The sequence below is a fragment of the Sorex fumeus genome, unplaced genomic scaffold (genome assembly GCF_029834395.1).
Source record: "Sorex fumeus unplaced genomic scaffold, SorFum_2.1 ptg000008l, whole genome shotgun sequence".
NCBI classification, from domain to species: Eukaryota; Metazoa; Chordata; class Mammalia; order Eulipotyphla; family Soricidae; genus Sorex; species Sorex fumeus.
Window position 1 is genome coordinate 43,957,941 of NW_026606065.1, and position 22,395 is coordinate 43,980,335.

Consider the following 22,395-nt stretch of genomic DNA (forward strand, 5'->3'; position numbering starts at 1 on the left):
AATTGTAAATCATAGCATATTAATAAGTATGGAGAAAACATTTTAAAGATGATAAAGTTGAGAAAATTAGAAAGGACACAAGTAAGACACCAGTCTTGCATACAGCTTCAGAAGCCACAATCCTAGAGCGAATTCCCAGCACTTACATATGGTCGCCTGAGCACTACTATGGGTTACTCTGAACACACAGATAGAAGTAGCCCCTCAGTACTACCTGGTGTGGTTCCCAAAACAAAAACAACAACAAAACCACAATGACATTTATATGAAAATATAGTAGGTACATAAATATAATTTTTTGAAATATGTATATATAAATAAGCATTGTGGATGCATGTGTGAATTTAAAAACTAAAATTTTATTGAGGGATAGTACATCACATAAAATTAAGACTCCAATATAATGCTCACCTGTTTACTTATTCATTTGTTTATTTATTTACTTCTGGGGGTAGTGTGAACAATCATTCACACACTGCCCCTAGTTCAAGGTTCAAGGATACGGTGTTGCTCAGATAGTACAGTGTTGGTACTGTCAGTACTGTCACTCCCGGCAGTTGTTGGATACCCTATGTGGTGCTGGGATACAAACTATTGTAGGCATCATGCCGTTGCCCCACTTGCTGTACTATGCCTCTGGCCTCTCACTGATTTTTAAAACAGATTTGATAGTGGGAACACCATGAAAACTTATTTGGAATGTTTTCATCACTAAAAAGAAAGCAATATGTGGAGGGCTCAACTCCGGATGTGAAATGCATGCTAAAGGTAGACAATGGACCAAACATGATGGCCACTTAGTACTTGTATTGCAAACCATAATACCCAAAAGGAGCAATAGGGTGAAAGGGAACGTGCCTGCCACAAAGGCAAGGAGGATAGGGTGGGGTAGCAAGAGGGATACTGGGAACATTGGTGGTAGAGAATAAGTACTGATGAGGGATGAGCTCTCGATCATTGTATGACTGAACGTAATTAAAAAATTTAACAGTCTGTAACTGTATCTCACAGTGATTCATTAAAAATAAAACAACAAAAAGAAAGCAGTATGCTTTAACTATTTTAACAAAAACCCTTGCCCTGCCCCCAATAAGAGGCAACTTATAATTTGTCCTTAGTACAATGCATTTTACTTTTTCTGGAAACAATACAATATGTAGCTGATTTATTTCACAGAGCATGATTTTCTAACTCATGCAGTGTATATCAGTACTTTTTTATTATCATGGATATTTAATATACGTTTGTGCAGATATATTACATTTTATTTATACATTTATAATTCCATATTTTATTTATAAACAATATTTTTAGAAATATTCCTTATAATTTTGTGTGAATAAGTCTTCAATACATTTCATTAAATTTAGGTTTATGGACACTGCTTCAATTTTTAACTTGTTGATATCAATCCCTGCTTTAACCAACTGTTGAGACTTTCTGTCAATTTACATTCTTACTGACACTTGATACTGTTAAAGTTAAATTTCATAAAATTTGGTAATTCTATACAAATATATTATGGTTTATTTTACCTTTGCTTATAATAAACAAATTGAGCAGCATGCATGTGTATATTGTTCATTTAGATTTTCTTAATTTATGAACTGCATATTTCGGTCTCTTGCCAATTTTTTTTCCTACCATCTGATTATTTTTTTCCTTAGCTGTGAAAAGTCTAACATATTTGGAAACTAATCCTCTGCCTGTGATATGTATAAAAATACTTTTTCCAATTATGATTTACTTATCACCCTTTCCATGCTACTTTATTATTTTGTTTTGTCTACTTAGCACAGCGGGTAGGGCGTTCGCCTTACAAGCGGCCAACATGGCCGACCCGAGTTCGATTCCTCCGCCCCTCTCGGAGAGCCCGGCAAGCTACCGAGAGTATTCGATATGCCAGACACAGTAACAACAAAGTCTCCAATGGAGACGTTACTGGGCCCGCTCGAGCAAATCGACGATCAACGGGAGGGCCTTTACTATAAAAATTAGTTTTTTGTTTGTTTCATGTGATTATTGAATTCAAGTATATAAAATGAGAATGTTTTATTTAACCTTTAAAACAATTTTTTAATTGGTCTTTACAGATTTAATGTTTGTTTAGGGTAAAAAGTAGTCACCAATTTTTTTCACCAATACTGTTTTTTCCAAAGAATTATTTGAAATAGTCATTCCTATGGAACAGCAGTACTACTTCCTTCTATTATATCCAATGTCCTTCTTAGTATGACTGTTATACGTCATTATTTTCTTATTATAAGTAGTCATACCTGTAGCAACTTAACTATAAAGTTAACTATAGCATCTTAAACTATTGGTTGCCACCACAAACCTAATCCAAGTTTAACATCCTTATGTGTTTAACAGTATATAAAATAGAATATTGTCAACTAGACACAGGTCCTGAGAACAAAAGCAATCATATTTACCTGCACCAAAATGTGAGTGAATCTACTCAGAAAACTTACCTTAAACTCCAAGAACTCAAATGTCCATAGAAAGGTACAACATACAAAAAAATAGGAGACAATCACCAGGAAGGAAATCCATCTGGAAATAACAAAACAGTCCAGAAGAGACTGGGATTTCACACTGATCACTTGGCACTATGATGTTGCAATCCTATTTTTAAAACCATGAAACAGGAAGCAGAAGCTATAGCATATAAACAGAGAAATGGGTTGTTGGGAGGCAACATCTTGGCAAGTTGTTCAACTTTGATGATTGCAATGCTGGTGGATGCCATACTGGTCATTTACTCAATCTTTTATTCATTCTTTGATCTGTCTTGGGGTTCTATCCCCGGCATCCTGTATTGCCCCTTCTGTACCCTCAGGAGTAATTCCTGAGTGAAGAGCCAGGAGTAACACCGGAGCATCCCCCGTACCCCTCAAAAAAGAACTTTCAGTACAAGTAGTCCAAACCATAAACACTGCATCTCCCAAACACAGTCAGTTAATGAGGGTGCTCCCATCTCTGCAGTATCCTCCTTTAATTACGAGTCATTTAGACTGTCTAAATTTTCTTTGCTTTAGAATAATTGCATTATAATTAAATATGTTAGGGGCTGGAGCGGTAGCACGGGGGTAGGGCATTTGACTTGCAAGCGGCCAATACAGGTTTGATTCCAAGCATCCCATATGGTTCCCCAACCACCTCCAGTAGTAATTCCTGAGTGCAAAGCCAGGAGTCACCCCTGCACACAGCAAAAATGAAAAAAACTCAATTACTGAAGAATTAGATTTTAATCAGTTTGTTGACATCATTGTCAATTTTCCCCTGATTTTATACCTTTATTACTAAGTAAACATGGGAAGATCATTAAACCTTAAAGATAACACATTGAGTTTTATTAAGGACACCAAATAAAAAAAAATGAAATAAATAACTATACTTTTTGATGAAACATACAAAGGATTCACAGATTTTTATAAGTCTTAGAAATTTTATCTGTTGCTATAATAAATTAAACATAATTATGATTTATAAGCATATAGTATCTTATAATTATAGTCTAGAATTGCTATGAATTTTTGGTAAAAAATGTTTTTTTTTTAATGTGAGAGTACTGCTATTTATTCAGCCACTGATTAGGCTGATTAAATTGGGCATCCACTCCAACTTACTTTTTTTTTCATTTTTACAATTTTATTTATTGAATAACCGTGAGAGCAGTTACAAAGCTTTTAGGTTTAAGTCTCGGTCATAAAATGAAACACCTGTACCTTCATCAGTACCCATTCTCCATTACCTAAAACTGCAGTATACCCCCATCCAACACCCTCCCTGTACCTGTGGAGCAAATGATTTCCACATTACTCTCTCTGTACTTTGATTACATTCAATATTTTTACACCAGACCCACCAGTATTATTTGGGATTTTACCCCAACACTCAGATCTGCCGAAAAGGCAACAGTAGACAATTTGTTTTCTATTGCTGGTTATGAATAGCATATGATGTCAGCGGTTGCAGTAGTGGCCACGTGATTTTGAAATTCTGAAATTTTAACAATTAAATCCGGAGGGATTTCTGCCAAAACCTACTGGGTTCTGAGATTTGTTTCTGAGTCTCTGGAATCATGGCTGTTAAGCATCTTAATCAGTAGGTAGGGAGGCCATTCGTGGAAGGTAACTCAGGATTTCGTTGGGACCAGTAGGAAAGGGTCGGCTCCACCCCCACCCCATGAGGCCCTGCGTATATCATCACTGCAGACCCAAACCTGAATATCCAGTGGCCTCTGGAAGGTGACAGCCACTAGGCCGCCAGGGGGAACAGTCTATGGCACGAAACCTATTCCCACCTGGGGTGACCCAGCACCCATAACCTACTGCAGGGTCTGGACACAATTCTGTCAAAAGCCGTTGGGTTCCAAGATTTGTTTGAGTCTCTGGGATCATGGTCGTTAAGCAATCGATCAGGAACCAGAAAGGACATGCCTCCAATTATATAGTTGAGCCAGAGGTGGTTTGTGTGTGTGTCTCCCACATACCTAACTTTTGGCTGTTTACTTTCTTGGTAAACTTTGCCCCAAGTTTTTGCAGTCTGGCCAAAGGCACAGCAACAATTTTGGCGTATCTGGAAGTCTGAAGGCGCTATCAGGCTGCTGATGCACTCGCTTCACAGGTACAGATTGACCTGCTGGAGGCACCATGCCCAAAAAAAATTGCTTTAAGGGAATAACAAACAAAGATTACTGTATTTTCTTAATGATAGATATTATATATGATGCATAGTTCATATCAGTAGTCTAAAAAGTGCTAGGAACAACACATTTTGATATATTCAATGTAAGTAATGATTTTCACTGATTATTCTGGTCCAATTCAAAGCTCTGAATTATATTATATTTGTATAGCATGTATAAGCACAGTCTATAATTTGTCAGCAGAAACACATCTTTCAATTAGTTTGCTCTACAAAGTTGACCTCATCAGTATTACCTGGAGGATGCCAACCAACATTGACAGCATTCTTTTAGTTAAAGATAGGAAGCTGTCAGTGTTTCCATTAAACTTATACTCCCGGAGGTTCTTAACTCTTCTTCTAAAAATGCCATAGGCATAAACTTAGCATGTGAGATGTAGCAAGGTAGCTTATTTTTAAAGGAAGTTTTTATTTTTTTGAAGCAGTTGAAGTGTCCTACAAATTTAAAAAGACAGACAGATAGTATGAATATCTGCACAGAAAACATTTGTAATAATACTGTCATTTTGCTCCTAATAAACCTGCTGATGTTATTGGCAGAGAGAGTCAACTGTACCATCACAGTTAACTTAAAGTGTCATACTGCTCAGTCATTTTCGCATCCCTTGCTATCCCTATACACATTCAGTTAACCTATTTTATTGTAAAGTTGTTCTCAAATCAGAATGTCATAATGATATTGTAACACCTGTGCTGCAATATTATTCTTAAGGAATAATGACTTGGGCTTACAGAAACAGAGGCAGGTGTAAATAGGGAGATATTGGACAAATGGCAGACACTTCAGTCATAAAATACATCATTTTGGTGATATAATAAATAGCATCATGATTTTGTACTAATGCTGTACTATATATTTGAACTTTGTGAGAAACCAAACTTCAGTGTTTTTGTCCTATATTTGACACTGTCAGTTGGTAGATATCAAACTAATATGAAGTAATTCAAACTATAAGGCATAATATATTCTAAGTCCTGCATCGCCAAATTATATGATGAGTTTTAAAAAATAAGTCTTTAAAATTACAAAGTGAACTGTGCAATTTTAACATTACAAATTGAAGTAGTTAATGTTCTTTAATATGCAAAGGAACTTCATTAATTTAGAGTTTAAAACGTTTACTTGTTACAAAATTTTTATGTGATGTTAAATTCCATTCCCTTATAGCTACATTGATTTTGTTGATCAGCATATAATCAATAATGATCAATAAATGATATTATATGACCTTACATAATTCTTTAAATGTTGACTTTATTGTGTTTTAATGAAAACTTTCCTTTCTAAGTCAGTTGAAAGTGTTATTGAATAAAATTTTGCAGGTAATTTGTGATTTTAATAGATTTTTTAAAAACTTTAATTTACTGTTTTATTACATGTAAATTATGCATCCTACCTCTGAGTCACATCTCTGACATTCTTACAAGGGTTTTTTTTTTTTTTTCGCTTTTTGGGTCACATGCGGTGATGCACAGGGGTTATTCCTGGCTCATGAACTCAGGAATTACTCCTGGAGGTGCGTGGGAGACCATATGGGATGCTGGGAATTGAACCCAGGTCGGCCACATGCAAGGCAAACGCCCTACCCACTGTGCTATCGCTCCACCCCCAAGTTTTGTTTTTTCTAATAAGAAAATATCTTTAAGATATTGTAAGAAATATCAATGTAATGTAAATGTAATGTATAATTGTAATATAAATGTAATATATAATGTGATTTCACATTGCATAGAATAGAGAATGATCAATGATAATAAAATACTACTACTTTCTTCATTCTTTTTTATCACTAAATTAATAATTTGGTTAAACATTCTTTTATCATTGGAAATAATTATGCAATATTAAGAATACTGTGTATTTAAAAATGCATATATCTCTACATTTCCCTTTTTATTTTAATATGAGTGATGATGTCAACTTTTATATAACCTAAGTTATTTTGTAACCTTAGTGAGAAATATTTTATTATTCAGTTATTATAATGCTATTGATCTAAACTGAGATGTCAGATTTGAAGTCTCTTTTAAAGTGATATCTATATTAAGGTATTGTGAAATATCTTGTCTAACTTTACTAGAAATGTTTTTCCTGCTTGATTTGCACTAGCAATTGTTTTTCTAGACACAACATTAGAATAAACACATGGAGTTTGTCTAGTAAATTTGACGAATTTTGTTTATCCTCACCAGTAAGAGAGGAACACATTAATATTCAAAGCAGTAATAAAATATTAGTCTATTCTAAGTATCCCTGTAAGAAAGAAAAATTTGAAAAGGAGGGATCTTTGCTTATTTTGTATAATGTGGCTATTTTTCTGAATCAAAATAATAATTGAATGAACATTTCTTTGAAAATTTCAACACACTTTTCAAAAATTATTGACATAACATTGTCATTTTCTTAAATAATTCAGTATTACAGCAGTTTGGTATCTTTACTATATATTTTATATAAATAGAATTGTACAGTAATGTTTACATATTAATAAAACTGTACTGTCATATTAGAATTAATATGGCATTAAGGTTTATTTTGATGGATAAGTCATTTCAATTAAAAAATTTAAATTGGTGAGTTCTATGCTACTCCATAATTATTAAATTTGAGAAATATATTTGACTGAAATATAAGACGCTGTCAACTGGGAGAAAAATAAACCTAACTACACCTAACATTAAAATTAAACTAGCATGTCCATGCTATAGACTAGGCAATGAATTGCCAAGCTGAAGTGTTCATACTCAGGATCTGACTCAGAGAAATTAAAATGTCAAGTACAGATTCTTTATGAAGTGCCTGGTAGAACTAAAATTATCAGATCATGGTCTACTTTTTTTTAGAATCACTTGACTTGTTGGGATTCAAATAGCACTTTTCTTACTTCATTTTTCAATATAAATTCTAGGTCATTTCAGGTACTGACTGAAATTTATCAGTAACTAATTGATGAACAACTACCCACAATATCATTTGAACTGAGCTTTTGCAGTCTCCCTCAGTAAACTGCTTCATAGCATCCACCTACTGAACAGATACATAGATCTCTTCATGACTAATTCCCTGTCTATTTCAGCTGCTGTTTTATCACATTAAGCAGAGAATGGCATATATAATTTATTTTCCCTCATCATTTGTATAATTTGGTAGGCTTAGAGAGACTTTGAAAAAACATTAGTTATCATTAACACTTTAAAACAAGGCACATAGTTTTAATGTACATACACACATAGTTTGAATTAATTTTGAAAAAGTTTCACTTCCTACAAGTTCTTTATATCACTGGTACTGTTACATGGAGAGTTTCATTGTCCCTTTGAATATTGAGACTATTAATGATCTTTCCCTTCCTAAGGATTCAGATGCATTTGGTAATTCAAACCTCATTGTTAGCTGGAGACACCATCACATATACAATTGAGTATGACTGACAGGATTTTTTCCTACATTCATGAAGGCAAGAAGTTCAAATCAATTTTGGCATGGTTAGTTACTGGCGGAGAGGTGTCTTTTGGTTTCTGAGCTGCACTCTTACCACGTGTCCCCACTTTTAAGAAAAAGGATAGCTTTAGGTGTCTCCTGTCAGAAAGCAAAAATCCCTTTTTATTGACATATTTTTATCATCTCAACTAATCCTGCTAATCTTACACAGGTCCATTTTAGTATTTTAACACAGAAAATTTTCTGAGAAAACACTTCAGTTCTAAGCAACATCTGTGCATCTTTTCCTTTTTGAGCAAACTTTTGTTTCTGAAAAAAAAAAAAACACAAAACTATCCTCTATTTCTTAACCATTCACTAAATTTGACTGATTCATTGTGAACATACCATTGTCATTACAATAAATAGCTATTTTTTTCTAAATTAGTCATGCACATTTGTTCTATTTTCAATATCTGAAACATTCATTATGCAACAAAACAACAGTAGAGTTTCAAATAAATATTTTTTTCCAGATTCTTATTTGGTTTATGGATTTATTTTTTCTATTCTATGTCCATATGCAATTTGGAGACAACCACTGGACTAGAGCCATTACTGACTGGATTCCACGGGACGTCAAAAGATCGCATGGCTGTCCACCTACGAGATGGTCATACTTCTTCATCAAGACCATGAACAAATGGTTTGAAGCTCTTTGTGTTCCTGGAGTGAGCAAATGCCACTGGGCTACACCAGCAAGTGACAGGGATGAATGGAGACATCACTGGGACTTGCTCTAGCAAATCGATAAGTAATGGGATATCAAGTGAGGTGATCAAGTGATTCTATGTCCAGTGACTATATCAAAATTTATATGGTTATGTTTGATAAAATATACCCAAACTACAAGGATATAATTAATTCTACACTAAAAAAAGTTTTATATTTGTATGCAGAAAAATAATAATACTTATTGTGTTGAAATTTTACTTTTCATAATGGAATCTTCAATTTATCTTTGAATAAAATACTCATCAAAGCTATTTTTCATAAAATAATAGTTATAGTTTTAATAAAATGTAAATATAAATCTATATATTAGATATAGATATAGATAGCACATTTCCAACAAATTTCTGGGTTTCATGATTTCTTTCTTTTTTAAACTTTTTGTGTTGAATACCCATGAAATAAACAGTTACAAAGTTGTTCATGACTGAGATATCCTCTCTGTCTGTCTGTCTGTCTGTCTGTCTGTCTGTCTCTCTCTCTCTCTCTCTCTGTCATTGTGTTTTTGTGGTGCAGGTACTGGGAGGCTATTATGTATATCCCTTTACCTACTTTTATCACTCAATTCTTGTTCAGAGTGATCATTTTCAACTTTCATTGTCATACTAGTCCCTTGTTTATCCTACCTGCCCTGTCCCACTTCCCCTAACTTGTGCCAAGCTTCCAAAGATGACCAGTCCTCCTGACCCTCATTTCTATGGTCCATGGGTAATAATAGTCTCACACTGTGTTTTTATATCAGACAAATGAGTGCAATTATTTCATACCTGCCCCCTCCTCTGCCTCATTTCACTTAGTATGTATGTATGATATCCTCCATATCCATCAATTTATAAGCAAATTTCATTACTCCACTTTTCCTAATAGCTGTGTAGATGCACCATAGTTTCTTTAACCAGTACTCTGTTCTCAGATTATTTGCAGATTCTAGCTATTGTGGATCATGGTGCAATGAACAGAGAAGTGCAGATGGCATTCCTGCTGTGTGTTTTGGGGCCCCCAGAGTATATTCCCAGAAGTGCTATTGCTAGGTCATATGGAAGCTCAGTTGCTAGTGTTTTCCTGTCTCACTGCAGGTTCCTACCTCTCTCCATGCCAGCACTGGTTGTTCTTGTTCTTTTAGATGTGTTCTGTTCTCTATCCAGTGGTGTGAGATGCTATCTCATTGTTCTCTTGATTTGCATATCCATGATGATGAAAAATCTTTCATGTGGTTTTTGGTCAATTGTATTTATTCTTTGAGGAAGTTTCTGTTCATTTATTCTCCTCAGTTTCATGATTTCTAATAAGATTTCAATTTATGAAAATCGTATGGAATCAGGTATATCGAAGGCCAAAGACATATGAGAAGACCTGAATGAGTACATGCTCATTACAGAACCTCAAGAAACAAAGGCAAAAATCCAGTCCCAGTAATTTCTGCTCAGTGGAGAAGATTACCCTGCCCAGCCCATAAGGTGCCTCTTAGGTCAAAATTAAGTCCAAAGGCTCTGCTCGGCCTGCAAAGTAATCTCTGACATCCTGAATCTCAAAGAACCAATGGAACTCAGCAATGAAACTAACCTGTTCTGGATTGGGAAAAAAGAAGTGAAAGAAGCCTAATCCTCAATAATCAAGTTCTTTGTTTTTGTTAAAGGAATTCAGAATAATACAATGCAGACAGCAGCACTCTGATAGATTACACCTATATTATGTACCAGAGACACAGGTACAGGTGTTTCAGGGGAAAGTTAGGCTGGAGGAAAGGGTATTTTCATTACATTTTTGGTTTGGGATTTTACTTTTGTGGTCACACTCTGGGGTTACTCTGGACTCTGTGTTCAGGCATCAGTCGTGTGTTTAGGATGTATCAGGGACTGGATGTGGTACTGATCAAATCTGGGTTGGCCTTGTGCAAGGAAAGTACTCTCCCCTGTACTACTTGGAGAAAGGGTCTTTAAGGAATAAGCTAGCAACAGAGAAAGATAAATATATGGACATAAAATGGTTGAGGCGGGCTTGAGATTGCACATGTGCATGAAGACCACTTGTTTATTCAAATGAATAATAAGCATGTAGTTACGCCACTAGAACATGAAATCTAATGCACATTCAGATTTAATAAAGATAAATCTGTAATAAGACCATGATTTTTTTCATTGGGTGTGTATTTATTACTGACTATAACTAGTTTATCACAAAGTTGGTAACTATAATGCAGTCTGGGTTGTAGTCTCAAGAACGTCTTTGTAAAAATAAATTAAAGAGTTCTGTTCATTTCTTGTAGCTGCTTGCTACATTGTCTATACTAAAAAAAAATAACACATTTCTAAATTAATCACTTAATCACTTAACTTAACTTCCCGTTAGTCCTCAATTTGCTCGAGCGGGCACCAGTAACGTCTCCATTTGTCCCTGTCGCGTGCTAGTGTAGCCCAATGGTATCTGTTCGCTCCGGGAACATGAAGAGCCTCATACCGATCATTCATGATCTTGACGAAGAAGTCTGACCATCTGGTAGGTGGGCAGCAACGAGGTCTTTTGACATCCCGTGGAATCCAGTCGGTAACAGCTCTAGTCCAGTGGTCGTCTTTAAATCTCATTACGTGACCAGCCCATCTGATTTTCGACACCTTGGCAAATGAGACAGCGTCGCTGATTCTTGATCGTCGACGGATGTCAGAACTCCGGATTCTTTCTCTCATTTGAGTGAAACGTGATATTCCAAGCATAGCTCTTTCTATTCTTCTTTGGGAGACCTGAATAACGTTTTCATCTTGTTTCTGTAGGGCCCAGGTCTCTGAGGCATATGTTAATGCAGGAAGAACAGTGGAATCAAAGAGATGTGCCCAGAGCTGGAGGTTCTTCGTCCTCTTAGCTATTTCTTCGACATTCTTGAAGGCATTCCAAGCCGCTCTCTTCCTCCTGCGCAGCTCAGGTGCCAGGTCATTTGTCATGTTGACCTCTCGACCTAGGTACACATAGCTGTTGCATTCGGAGATGGTCGTTCCGTTGAGAGCGAATGGGGCGTCAGGAAAGAGGCTGTTTCTCATAAACATTGTCTTCGTAAGATTCAGCTGTAGTCCTACCTTTCCACACTCACGGTCAAAGTCGGCCAGCATTTGTGCTGCTTGGCTGAAGTTTGCTGTTATTAAAACAATGTCATCAGCAAAGCGGAGGTGGTGTAGTTGCCGACCATCTATCTTCACTCCCATTCCTTCCCATTCCAGTCATTGCATGATGTTCTCGAGGGTGGCACTGAATAGTTTCGGTGAAATGGTATCACCCTGCCGCACCCCTCTCTTGACATCAACGATCACTTCTTTGTAGAATGGTGAGATCCTGGTAGTGAATCCACAATACAGCTCAAGGAGGATCCTGATGTATTGGGCTTGAATGCCCTGATTGGCTAGGACTTCAATGACCGCTTCCGTCTCAACAGAATCAAAGGCCTTCTTTAAATCAATAAACGTTAAACAGAGCGGCATCTTGAACTCCTGAGAAACCTCAATGAGCTTGGTTATCCTGTGGATATGGTCGATGGTGCTGAATCCTTTGCGGAACCCTGCTTGCTCGCATGGTTGTCCTTCATCTAGTGTTCTGCCAATCCTATTTAGGATGACTCGAGTGAACAACTTGTAGATGACAGACAATAGGCAGATCGGGCAATAGTTGCCAATGTCATGGATGTCTCCCTTCTTGAACAGTAGTACGGTCCTGCTGGTTTTCCATTGGGACGGAACCTTGCATTCAGACAGGTAGCGAGTGAAGAGCCGAGCCAGTGTATTGATGAGTACTGACGGCAGGTTCTTCAGGTATTCAGGTCTGACCTTGTCTGGGGCGGGTGCTGTTTGTTTCTTTACCGACGAAATGCCGTGTCGGATTTCGGAAGGGAGAACGTTGGGAACGACATATCCATTCTGTGGAATTTGGTATGTCGGCAAGTGAACATGGCTATCAAAGAGATTTGAGTAGAAGTCATGGATAATCTTCTCCATTGCCGTTCTGGAAAATGTGATGGATCCATCAGGACGTCAGAGGGCAGTCATCTTGGTCTTGTAGTTGACAAAGGACAGGCGGGCGTTACGAATACTTTTCCCGGCTTCTGCCGCATCTACCAGTACTTCTGCTCTTCTCTCTTTGAGGTCTTCCTTGATCGCATCTCTGCACTGCTTTGTGAGCTCGGACGTTAGCTTGCGGTTGCTTGAGGCATGCGCCAAACCACGCTGGCGAATTAGCTCAAGAGTTTTCGAAGATAGGCGATTTTTTGTGGCTATCTCTCTTGGCATTCCTCGCACATTCATGGAGGTGCTTAACCAGTCGATCGTATTCCTCCTCAATGTTGTCAACAATGGCATCTTCCCATGTTGCCGCAATAGTACCAAAGAGTTCCCAGTTGGTGGTCATTCTGGGAGTTCTCTTTTTGAACTTTGCAGCCCTTTCTCCCCGCTCTGTGAAGTAGAATTTTGCACGAAGGAGACGGTGGTCCGATCCCGTTCGAAATTTTGGGACAACAGCAACATCAGTCAGGCAAAACCGTCGATTGAATATGATGTGGTCTATTTCATTGTGGAATCGTCCACCGGGAGACTCCCATGTCCATCGTTTAGATTCTGCCTTCTGGAACTGTGAGTTACCATGAATGGTCTTGGTCGACATGATGAACTCAGACAGTCTCTCACCCTGTTCGTTCCATTCTAGGCCATGGGTCCCGATGTGAAGTTCTTCAGCTGATCTTCTCGGTCCTATCTTGGCATTAAAATCACCCACAATTATCTTGTAGAAGTTGTGGTCTTCTTTATAGAACTTCTCCAGCTCCATGTAGAACTTCTCGATTTCTCTTTCATCATAATGACATGTTGGTGCGTAGACAACGAAGATAGAAACTGCAGGCAGTGAGCCACATCTATTCAAATGTAAACGTCCGATTCGGGTTGTTAGGCATTCAAATGAAATTCGAATGAATCAATGCTCTTGGCTAAGTTTGTGTTGACAAGGATACAGACGCCTCCAACACCTCTTTTATTCCATGTTCCGAGGAACAATTCTTCTCCAGTGTCGAAAATGGCATGGTGAGATTCATGCCTTCTTGTCTCGGTCAGACAAATGATGTCGTACTTGATCATTCGTGCTTGTACCATCATGTCCTCGATCGATACATCCGATGCTAGCGAACGTGCATTGAAAGTACAGATGATCATTTTTGTCTTTCTTCTTTGTGGCAGCCTAGGTCGGCCTTGAGATTTTTTCGGCCTCTCCTTTCTCATCCTTCTCAGTGCTGCCATGTTGGTGAAGCCTTCAGGGTCAGGTGAATGAGACCAGTTGTAGTTACTGGTTTTGGCATATTGAATATGAATTGTTTTAAAAAATATTTCTTTTTTTTTTCTTGATTCAGTGAAACTGAGAAAAGCAAGAACACACATGCTTAAAGGGGGACCTAGTGAAGTCATATACAGTGAATCATGAAGGGAAATAAAAGAAAACACTACTTCCACTACCCAGCCGTCGCCACACTCCAGGACGGTTTCCAGACCCGCGCGGCCACAAAGCGGCCGCGCGACACATCATAAAACACTAAATACCCATCTTCCCGAATTGTCGTACCGTATTTGATAGGGTTCAAATATGGTAACATCTACAAGGGTGATTAGAGGTCGCCCCAAAAGCCTCTATCCCTCTCGGAAAGACGGGCAAGCTACCGAGAGTATTCTGCCCACACGGAAGAGCCTGGCAAGCTATCCGTTGTGTATTCAATATTCAATTTCTAAATTACTCCATATTAATGGTTTTGGTCAACTGCAGTAACATAGGTATAATGGCAAGTGTTTAGTAGAAATAAAGTATTCATTTACTTTATTTTGTTCTTAAACATATATGGCAAATATTTAGTATTAGTAGGTAGCAAGGGCTGGAGCGATAGCACAGGGCTGGAGTGATAGCACAGCAGTAGGGCGTTTACCTTGCACGCAGCCAACATGGCCGACCTGAGTTCGATTCCTCCGCCCCTCTTGGAGAACCTGGCAAGCTACCGAGAGTATCTCGCCTGCACGGCAGAGCCTGGCAAGCTCCCCATGTGGTATTCAATATGCCAAATGCAGTAACAACAAAGTCTCCAATGGAGACGTTACTTGGCCCGCTCAAGCAAATCGACGAACAACGGGAGGGCCTTTACCTTTACCTTTAGTAAGTAGCAAGTTAAAGTTTTCTTTTATTTCCCTTCATGATTCACTGTATATGACTTCACTAGGTCCCCCTTTAAGCATGTGTGTTCTTGCTTTTCTCAGTTTCACTGAATCAAGAAAAAAAAAGAAATATTTTTAAAAAGAATTTTGTTCTCCATCATGGATAATTTACTTTCGATTATATTATGTAGAAAATGTGAGGATTTTAAAAACAAGTGAAGTCCTCTAGAATGAGAAAGTATAGAAGACAATTCATGAATAAAAGGAAATTGCAGTGATCTAATTTCGAGGCAAGTCTCTGAAGAGGTGAGAAAATCCCAGGCATCATACAGGCGCATAATGAGATTGAGTTGAAAGGACAACTGTCAGTGACATCCATTACAGTGAAGCCTAAAATAGCCAGAACAATTCTTTGTTTTCACAGAGTAGAAGTGCTAGATTTGAAGGAATTGAGTTGAGAAAATAAAGCTCTTTTCAGAAACTACCTTTCTCATTTAGTCTAGAATGGGAGGCAATGGGAGACCTCCCAGAGTAACTGTTATTTGACATAAAACACCCCCCCCCACACACACACACAGGAGAAAGACACAAAATGGACTCAGATTAAATTTCCAGCTCATCTGGCCTGATAAAGAGTAGAGTGGGTAGGGCACGTGCCTTGCACATAGCTAACATGGGTTTAATCCCCAGAATCCCTTATGGTTTCCTTAGCCCTTCAGGAATGATTCCTGAGCATTGCTGGGTGTGTTCCAAAGAACAAAGTGTAGCACTGTAGCACTGTCCTCCCATTGTTCATTGATTTGCTTGAGTGGGCACCAGTAATGTCTACAACAAATTGTGAGACTTGTTGTTACTGTTTTGGGCATATTGAATATATCATGGGGAGCTTGGCAGGCTTTGCCACATGGGCGAGATACTATCCATAGTTTGCCGGGCTCTCTGAGAGGGGTGCAAGTATTGAACCCAGGTCAGCCACGTGCAAGACAAATGCCCTACCCACTGTGCTATTGCTCCAGAACAAAAACTTAAAAAAATAAATTTCCAGTTAATCAATAAATACCTATTTTAATTTTTTTTATAAATTATGTATGATAGTTGCAATCATAACACAGCTTATAGTAATTTGTGTAAATCCCTCCTACACAGCACTACCATTAAAGTCTTCCAACTTTGTCCACTGGCATTGCATCGCCTCTGGCCCAATCTTTATCTCTCCCTTCACATCACACTGTTTTTTGTTATATTTTGTAATCCAAAGCTATGGATTTGACATTGTTCAATACTTATTATTCTCTGTTATTTTTTTCCTCTTTCCATTTCCCAGATGAGTTAGAACATTCTGTTTTTATTCTTCTCCTTAACTTTCTTTCTCCAATTTCAACCTCATTGAGAACTGACAATTGTATGATGTTGCTTTTGTCTTATAGCTGCATAATATTCATAGTATTCTATCATGAATCCACACACTTATATATGTATATATATAGACACATACATGTACGTGTGAGCACACACACACACAGACACACACACACATACTTTTATCCATCCACTGTTTTTGAACATTAAGCTCAATGCATTGAAGAAAACCAGCAAACTCCAGGATACTATCCTTGAGATGCCAATCATTTGATTCCATTAACAAAGATAATACAAAAGTAAATAATAAACAAAAATAGCTACATCAAATTTTTAAGTTTGTACATGATCAAAAAATAAACGAGGCAAAAGTAAAAAAAAACAAAAAAAAAAAACACCTTTTTCCAGTGGGACACTCTTTCTCCAGTAGGGAGAGAATGTACTTGTAACAATATATAGGATAAAGGGTTACTATCCAACATGTATCAGGTGCTCACAAAGTTAAAAAAAAAAACAATCACACCAAAAATGGTAATAGGAGATAAATAGACAGTACGCTAAAAAATAAATCAGAGACATATGAAATAATCAGAGTCATCCTTTTTATGCCACAACTGAGAACTTGCAGGCAAATTCTTTAATTCAAAATCTATTACATATAAAAATAAACAAAATACCTGAAAGGAATTTGCTACAAATTTCATCTCTGCTTTGTTTATAGCTTTGTGAAATCATGAAATTCTTGATGATTTGACCACTTGTCATCCCATTACACAACGATTCGCTCAAGCGGGCACCAGTAATGTCTCCATCTGTCCCTGTTGCTTGCTGGTGTAGCCCAATGGCGTCTACTCACTACAGGAGCACAAAGAGCCTCAAACCCTTTGTTCAGGGTCTTGATGAAGAAGTCTAACCACCTAGGAGGTGGGCTGCCACTCATGCTTTTGACGTTCTGTGGAATCCAGTCAGTAACATCTCTAGTTTAGCGGTCATCTCCAAATCATATTACATATACAGCCCATCTGATTTTTGATGCGTTGGCAAATGAGACAGTGTCCCTGATTCTCAATCATCAATGGAGGTCGGAACTCCGAATTCCTTCTCCCATTTGAATGAAGCGTGATAGTCCAAGCACAGCTCTTTGTGTGAAACAAATAGCGTTCTCATCTTGTTTTCGTAGGGCCCAGGCCGCTGAGGCATATGATAGTGAAGAGAGAATGGTGGAGTCGAAGAGATGTGCCCAGAGTCAGAGGTTCTTTATCATCTTAGTTATTTCTTCAATGCTTTTGAAGGTATTCCACGCTGCTCTCTTCCTTCTATGCAGTTCAGGTGCCAGTCGTTTGTCATGTCGAGTTCTCCACCTAGGTACAGATAACTGTTGAATTCGGAGATGTTTATTCTGTTGAGAGCAAATGGAATGTCAGGAACTTGTTTGTTTTTTATAAAAATTGTCTTCGTGAGATTCAACTGCAGTCTGATCTTTCCACACTCACCATTAAAGTCGGCCAGCATGTGTGCCGCTTGGCTAATGTTTGGTGATATCACTAGAATGATATCATCAGCAAAGTGGAGGTTGTATACCTGCCAACTGTCTATCTTCACTCCCATCCCTTTTCATTCCAGTCATTGCATGGCATTCTCGAGGGTGGCACTGAAGAGTTTTGGTGAAATAGTATCGCCCTGATGAACCCCTCTCTTTACATCGATGATCACTTCCTTTTAGAACTGTGAGATCCTGGTGCTGAATACGTAACACAGCTTACAAGGGATCCTGATGTGATGAGTTTGAATGCCCTGTTTGGCTAGCACTTCAATGAATGCTTCAGTCTCAACAAAATCAAAGGCCTTCTTTAAATCAATGAACATTAGACAGAGTGACATCTTGAACACCGAAGAAAACTCAGTGATCTTGGTTACTGGGTGGATATGGTCAATTGTGCTGAATCCTTTTTGGAACCAAGATTGCTCGCATGGTTGTCCTTCATCTAGTGTTCTGCTAGTCCTATTCAGGATGACTTGATTGAACAGCTTGTAGATGATGGCAGGTTATTCAGGTGTTTGAGTATGACCTTGTCTGAGCTGGGTGCTGTTCACTTCTTTATCAATGAAATATCATGTTGAATTTTGGAAGGGAGAACATTAGGGACAACATATCCATCATGCAGAATTTGGTATGTGGGCAGGTATACGTGGCTATCAAAGAGAACCGAGTAGAACTCATGGATAACCTTCTCCATGGCCCTTCTGGAATATATGATAGATCCATCATGACGTTGGAGGGCAGTCATCTTGGTCTTTCGGTTAGCAAAGGACAGGCGGGTGTTGTGAATTCTTTTCCTGGCTTTTGCCACATTGGCCAGGACAGCTGCTCTTCTCTTTTTGAGGTTTTACTTTATCACTTCTCTGCACTGCTTTGCGAGCTCAGACGTTAGCTTTTGGTTGCCTGAGGCTTGCACCAAGTTGGTGAGTAATCTCAATAGTTTCTTAAGACAAGCATCTGTTTGTGGCTTTCTCTCTCGCGGTGTTCCTTGCACAATCATGGATGTACTGAACCAGTCTATCTTATTTCTTGAACTTAGCCACCTTTTCCCCCCACTCCACGAAGTATAATTTTGCATGAAGGAGATGGTGGTTCGATCCCATTTGGAATTTTGGGACAGAAGCGACATGGGTCAGGCAAATCTGTTGATTGAATATGATGTTAAGACACTAAATACCCATCTTCTGGAATTGTCATACCATATTTGATAGGGTTCAAATATGGTAACACCTACAAGGGTGATTAGAGGTCACCCCAAAAGCCTCTATCCCTCTTGGAAAGAGTGGCAAGCTACCGAGAGTATTCCGCCCGCACAGAAGAGCCTGGCAAGCTATCCGCTGTGTATTCGATATGCCAAAACCAGTAATTACAACTGGTCTCATTCACCTGACCCTGATGGCTTCCCCGACATGGCAGCACTGAGAAGGATGAGAAAGGAGAGGCCGACAAAATCTCAAGGCCGACCTAGGCTGCCACAAAGAAGGAAGACAAAAATGATCATCTGTACTTTCAATGCACGTACGCTAGCATCAGATGCATCTATCGAGGACCTGATGGTACAAGCGCGAATGATCAAGTATGACATCATTGGTCTGACCGAGACAAGAAGGCACGAATCTCACCATGCCGATTTCGACACTGGAGAAGAATTGTTCCTCGGAACATGTGATAAAAGAGGTGTTGGAGGCGTCGGTGTACTTGTCAACACAAACTTAGCCAAGAGCATTGATTCATTCGAATGCCTAACAACCCGAATCGGACGTTTACATTTGAATAGATGTGGCTCACTGTCTGCAGTTTCTATCTTCGTTGTCTACGCACCAACATCTCATTATGATGAAAGAGAAATCGAGAAGTTCTACATGGAGCTAGAGAAGTTCTATAAAGAAGACCACACCTTCTACAAGATCATTGTGGGTGATTTTAATGCCAAGATAGGACCGAGAAGATCAGCTGAAGAACTTCACATCGGGACCCATGGCCTAGAATGGAACGAACAGGGTGAGAGACTGTCTGAGTTCATCATGTCGACCAAGACCATTCATGGTAACTCACAGTTCCAGAAGGCAGAATCTAAACGATGGACATGGGAGTCTCCCGGTGGACGATTCCACAACGAAATAGACCACATCATATTCAATCGACGGTTTTGCCTGACTGATGTCACTGTTGTCCCAAAATTTCGAACGGGATCGGACCACCGTCTCCTTCGTGCAAAATTCTACTTCACAGAGCGGGGAGAAAGGGCTGCAAAGTTCAAAAAGAGAACTCCCAGAATGACCACCAACTGGGAACTCTTTGGTACTATTGCGGCAACATGGGAAGATGCCATTGTTGACAACATTGACGAGGAATATGATAGACTGGTTCAGCACCTCCATGAATGTGCGAGGAACACCAAGAGAGAGATAGCCACAAAAAATCGCCTATCTTCAAAAACTCTTGAGCTAATTCGCCAGCGTGGTTTGGTGCATGCCGCAGGCAACTGCAAACTAATGTCCGAGCTTGCAAAGCAGTGCAGAGATGCGATCAAGGAAGACCTCAAAAAGAGAAGAGCAGAAGTACTGGTAGATGCGGCAGAAGCCGGGAAAAGTATTCGTAACGCCTGCTTGTCCTTCGCCAACTATAAGACCAAGATGACTGCCCTCCGATGTCCTGATGGTTCCATCACATCCTCCAGAACGGCGATGGAGAAGATTATCCATGACTTCTACTCAAATCTCTTCGATAGCCATGTCCACTTGCCAACATACCAAATTCCACAGGATGGGTATGTCGTTCCCAACGTTCTCCCTTCCGAAATCCGATACGCCATTTCGTTGGTAAAGAAACAAACAGCACCCGGCCCAGACAAGGTCAGACCTGAATACCTGAAGAACCTGCCGTCAGTACTCATCAATACACTGGCTCGGCTCTTCACTTGCTACCTGTCTGAATGCAAGGTTCCGTCCCAATGGAAAACCAGCAGGACCGTACTACTGTTCAAGAAGGGAGACATCCATGACATTGGCAACTATCGCCCCATCTGCCTATTGTCTGTCATCTACAAGTTGTTCACTTGAGTCATCCTGAATAGGAATGGCAGAACACTAGATGAAGGACAACCATGCGAGCAAGCAGGGTTCCGCAAAGGATTCAGCACCATCGACCATATCCACAGGATAACCAAGCTCATTGAGGTTTCTCAGGAGTTCAAGATGCCGCTCTGCTTAACGTTCATTGATTTAAAGAAGGCCTTTGATTCTGTTGAGACGGAAGCGGTCATTGAAGCCCTAGCCAATCAGGGCATTCAAGCCCAATACATCAGGATCCTCCGTAAGCTGTATTGCGGATTCACTACCAGGATCTCACCATTCTACAAAGAAGTGATCGTTGATGTCAAGAGAGGGGTGCGGCAGGGTGATACCATTTCACCAAAACTCTTCAGTGCCACCCTCGAGAACATCATGCGACGACTAGAATGGGAAGGAATGGGAGTGAAGATAGATGGTCGGCAACTACACCACCTCCGCTTTGCTGATGACATTGTTTTAATAACACCAAACATCAGCCAAGCGGCACAAATGCTGGCCGACTTTGACCATGAGTGTGGAAAGGTAGGACTACAGCTGAATCTTACGAAGACAATGTTTATGAGAAACAGCCTTGTTCCTGACGCCCCGTTTGCTCTCAATGGAATGACCATCTCCGAATGCAACAGTTATGTGTACCTAGGTCGAGAGGTCAACATGAGAAATGACCTGGCACCCGAGCTGCGCAGGAGGAAGAGAGCGGCTTGGAACGCCTTCAAGAACGTCGAAGAAATAGCTAAGAGGACAAAGAACCTCTGGCTCCGGGCACATCTCTTTGATTCCACTGTTCTTCCTGCATTAACATATGCCTCAGAGACCTGGGCCCTACGCAAACAAGATGAGAACGCTATTCTTGTCTCCCAAAGAAGAATAGAAAGAGCTATGCTTGGAATATCACGTTTCACTCAAATGAGAGAATGAATCCGGAGTTCTGACATCTGTCGACGATCAAGGATCAGGGACGCTGTCTCATTTGCCAAGGTGTCGAAAATCAGATGGACTGGTCATGTAATGAGATATAAAGACGACCGTTGGACTAGAGCTGTTACTGATTGGATTCCACGGGATGTCAAGAGACCGCGTGGCCGCCCACCTACCAGATGGTCAGACTTCTTCGTCAAGATCATGAATGATCGGTTTGAGGCCCTTCATGTTCCCGGAGCAAGCAGATGCCATTGGGCTACACTAGCACGCGACAGGGACAAATGGAGACGTTACTGGCGCCTGCTCGAGCAAATCGATGACTAACGGGAAGTTAAGTGATAAGTGATAAGTGATAAGTGAATATGATGTGGTCAATTTCGTTTTGGAACTGTCCAACAGGAGACTCCCATGTCA

At 39.3% G+C, this 22,395-nt stretch overlaps 1 protein-coding gene and 1 pseudogene across 1 annotated transcript; one reads left to right on the forward strand and one right to left on the reverse strand.

Moving 5' to 3' along the window:
* Nucleotides 1-13,137: 13,137 nt before the first annotated feature.
* On the reverse strand, nt 13,138-14,106 carry LOC130017991 (craniofacial development protein 2-like; annotated as a pseudogene).
* A 5,373-nt stretch (nt 14,107-19,479) lies between these two features.
* LOC130019376 (craniofacial development protein 2-like) lies at nt 19,480-20,784 on the forward strand (the record flags this gene model as incomplete). The annotated part of the gene is made up of 1 exon (XM_056110011.1): nt 19,480-20,784. A coding segment is annotated over exon 1 (1,305 nt), but the record flags the coding sequence as incomplete, so codon positions are not given.
* Nucleotides 20,785-22,395: the final 1,611 nt, after the last annotated feature.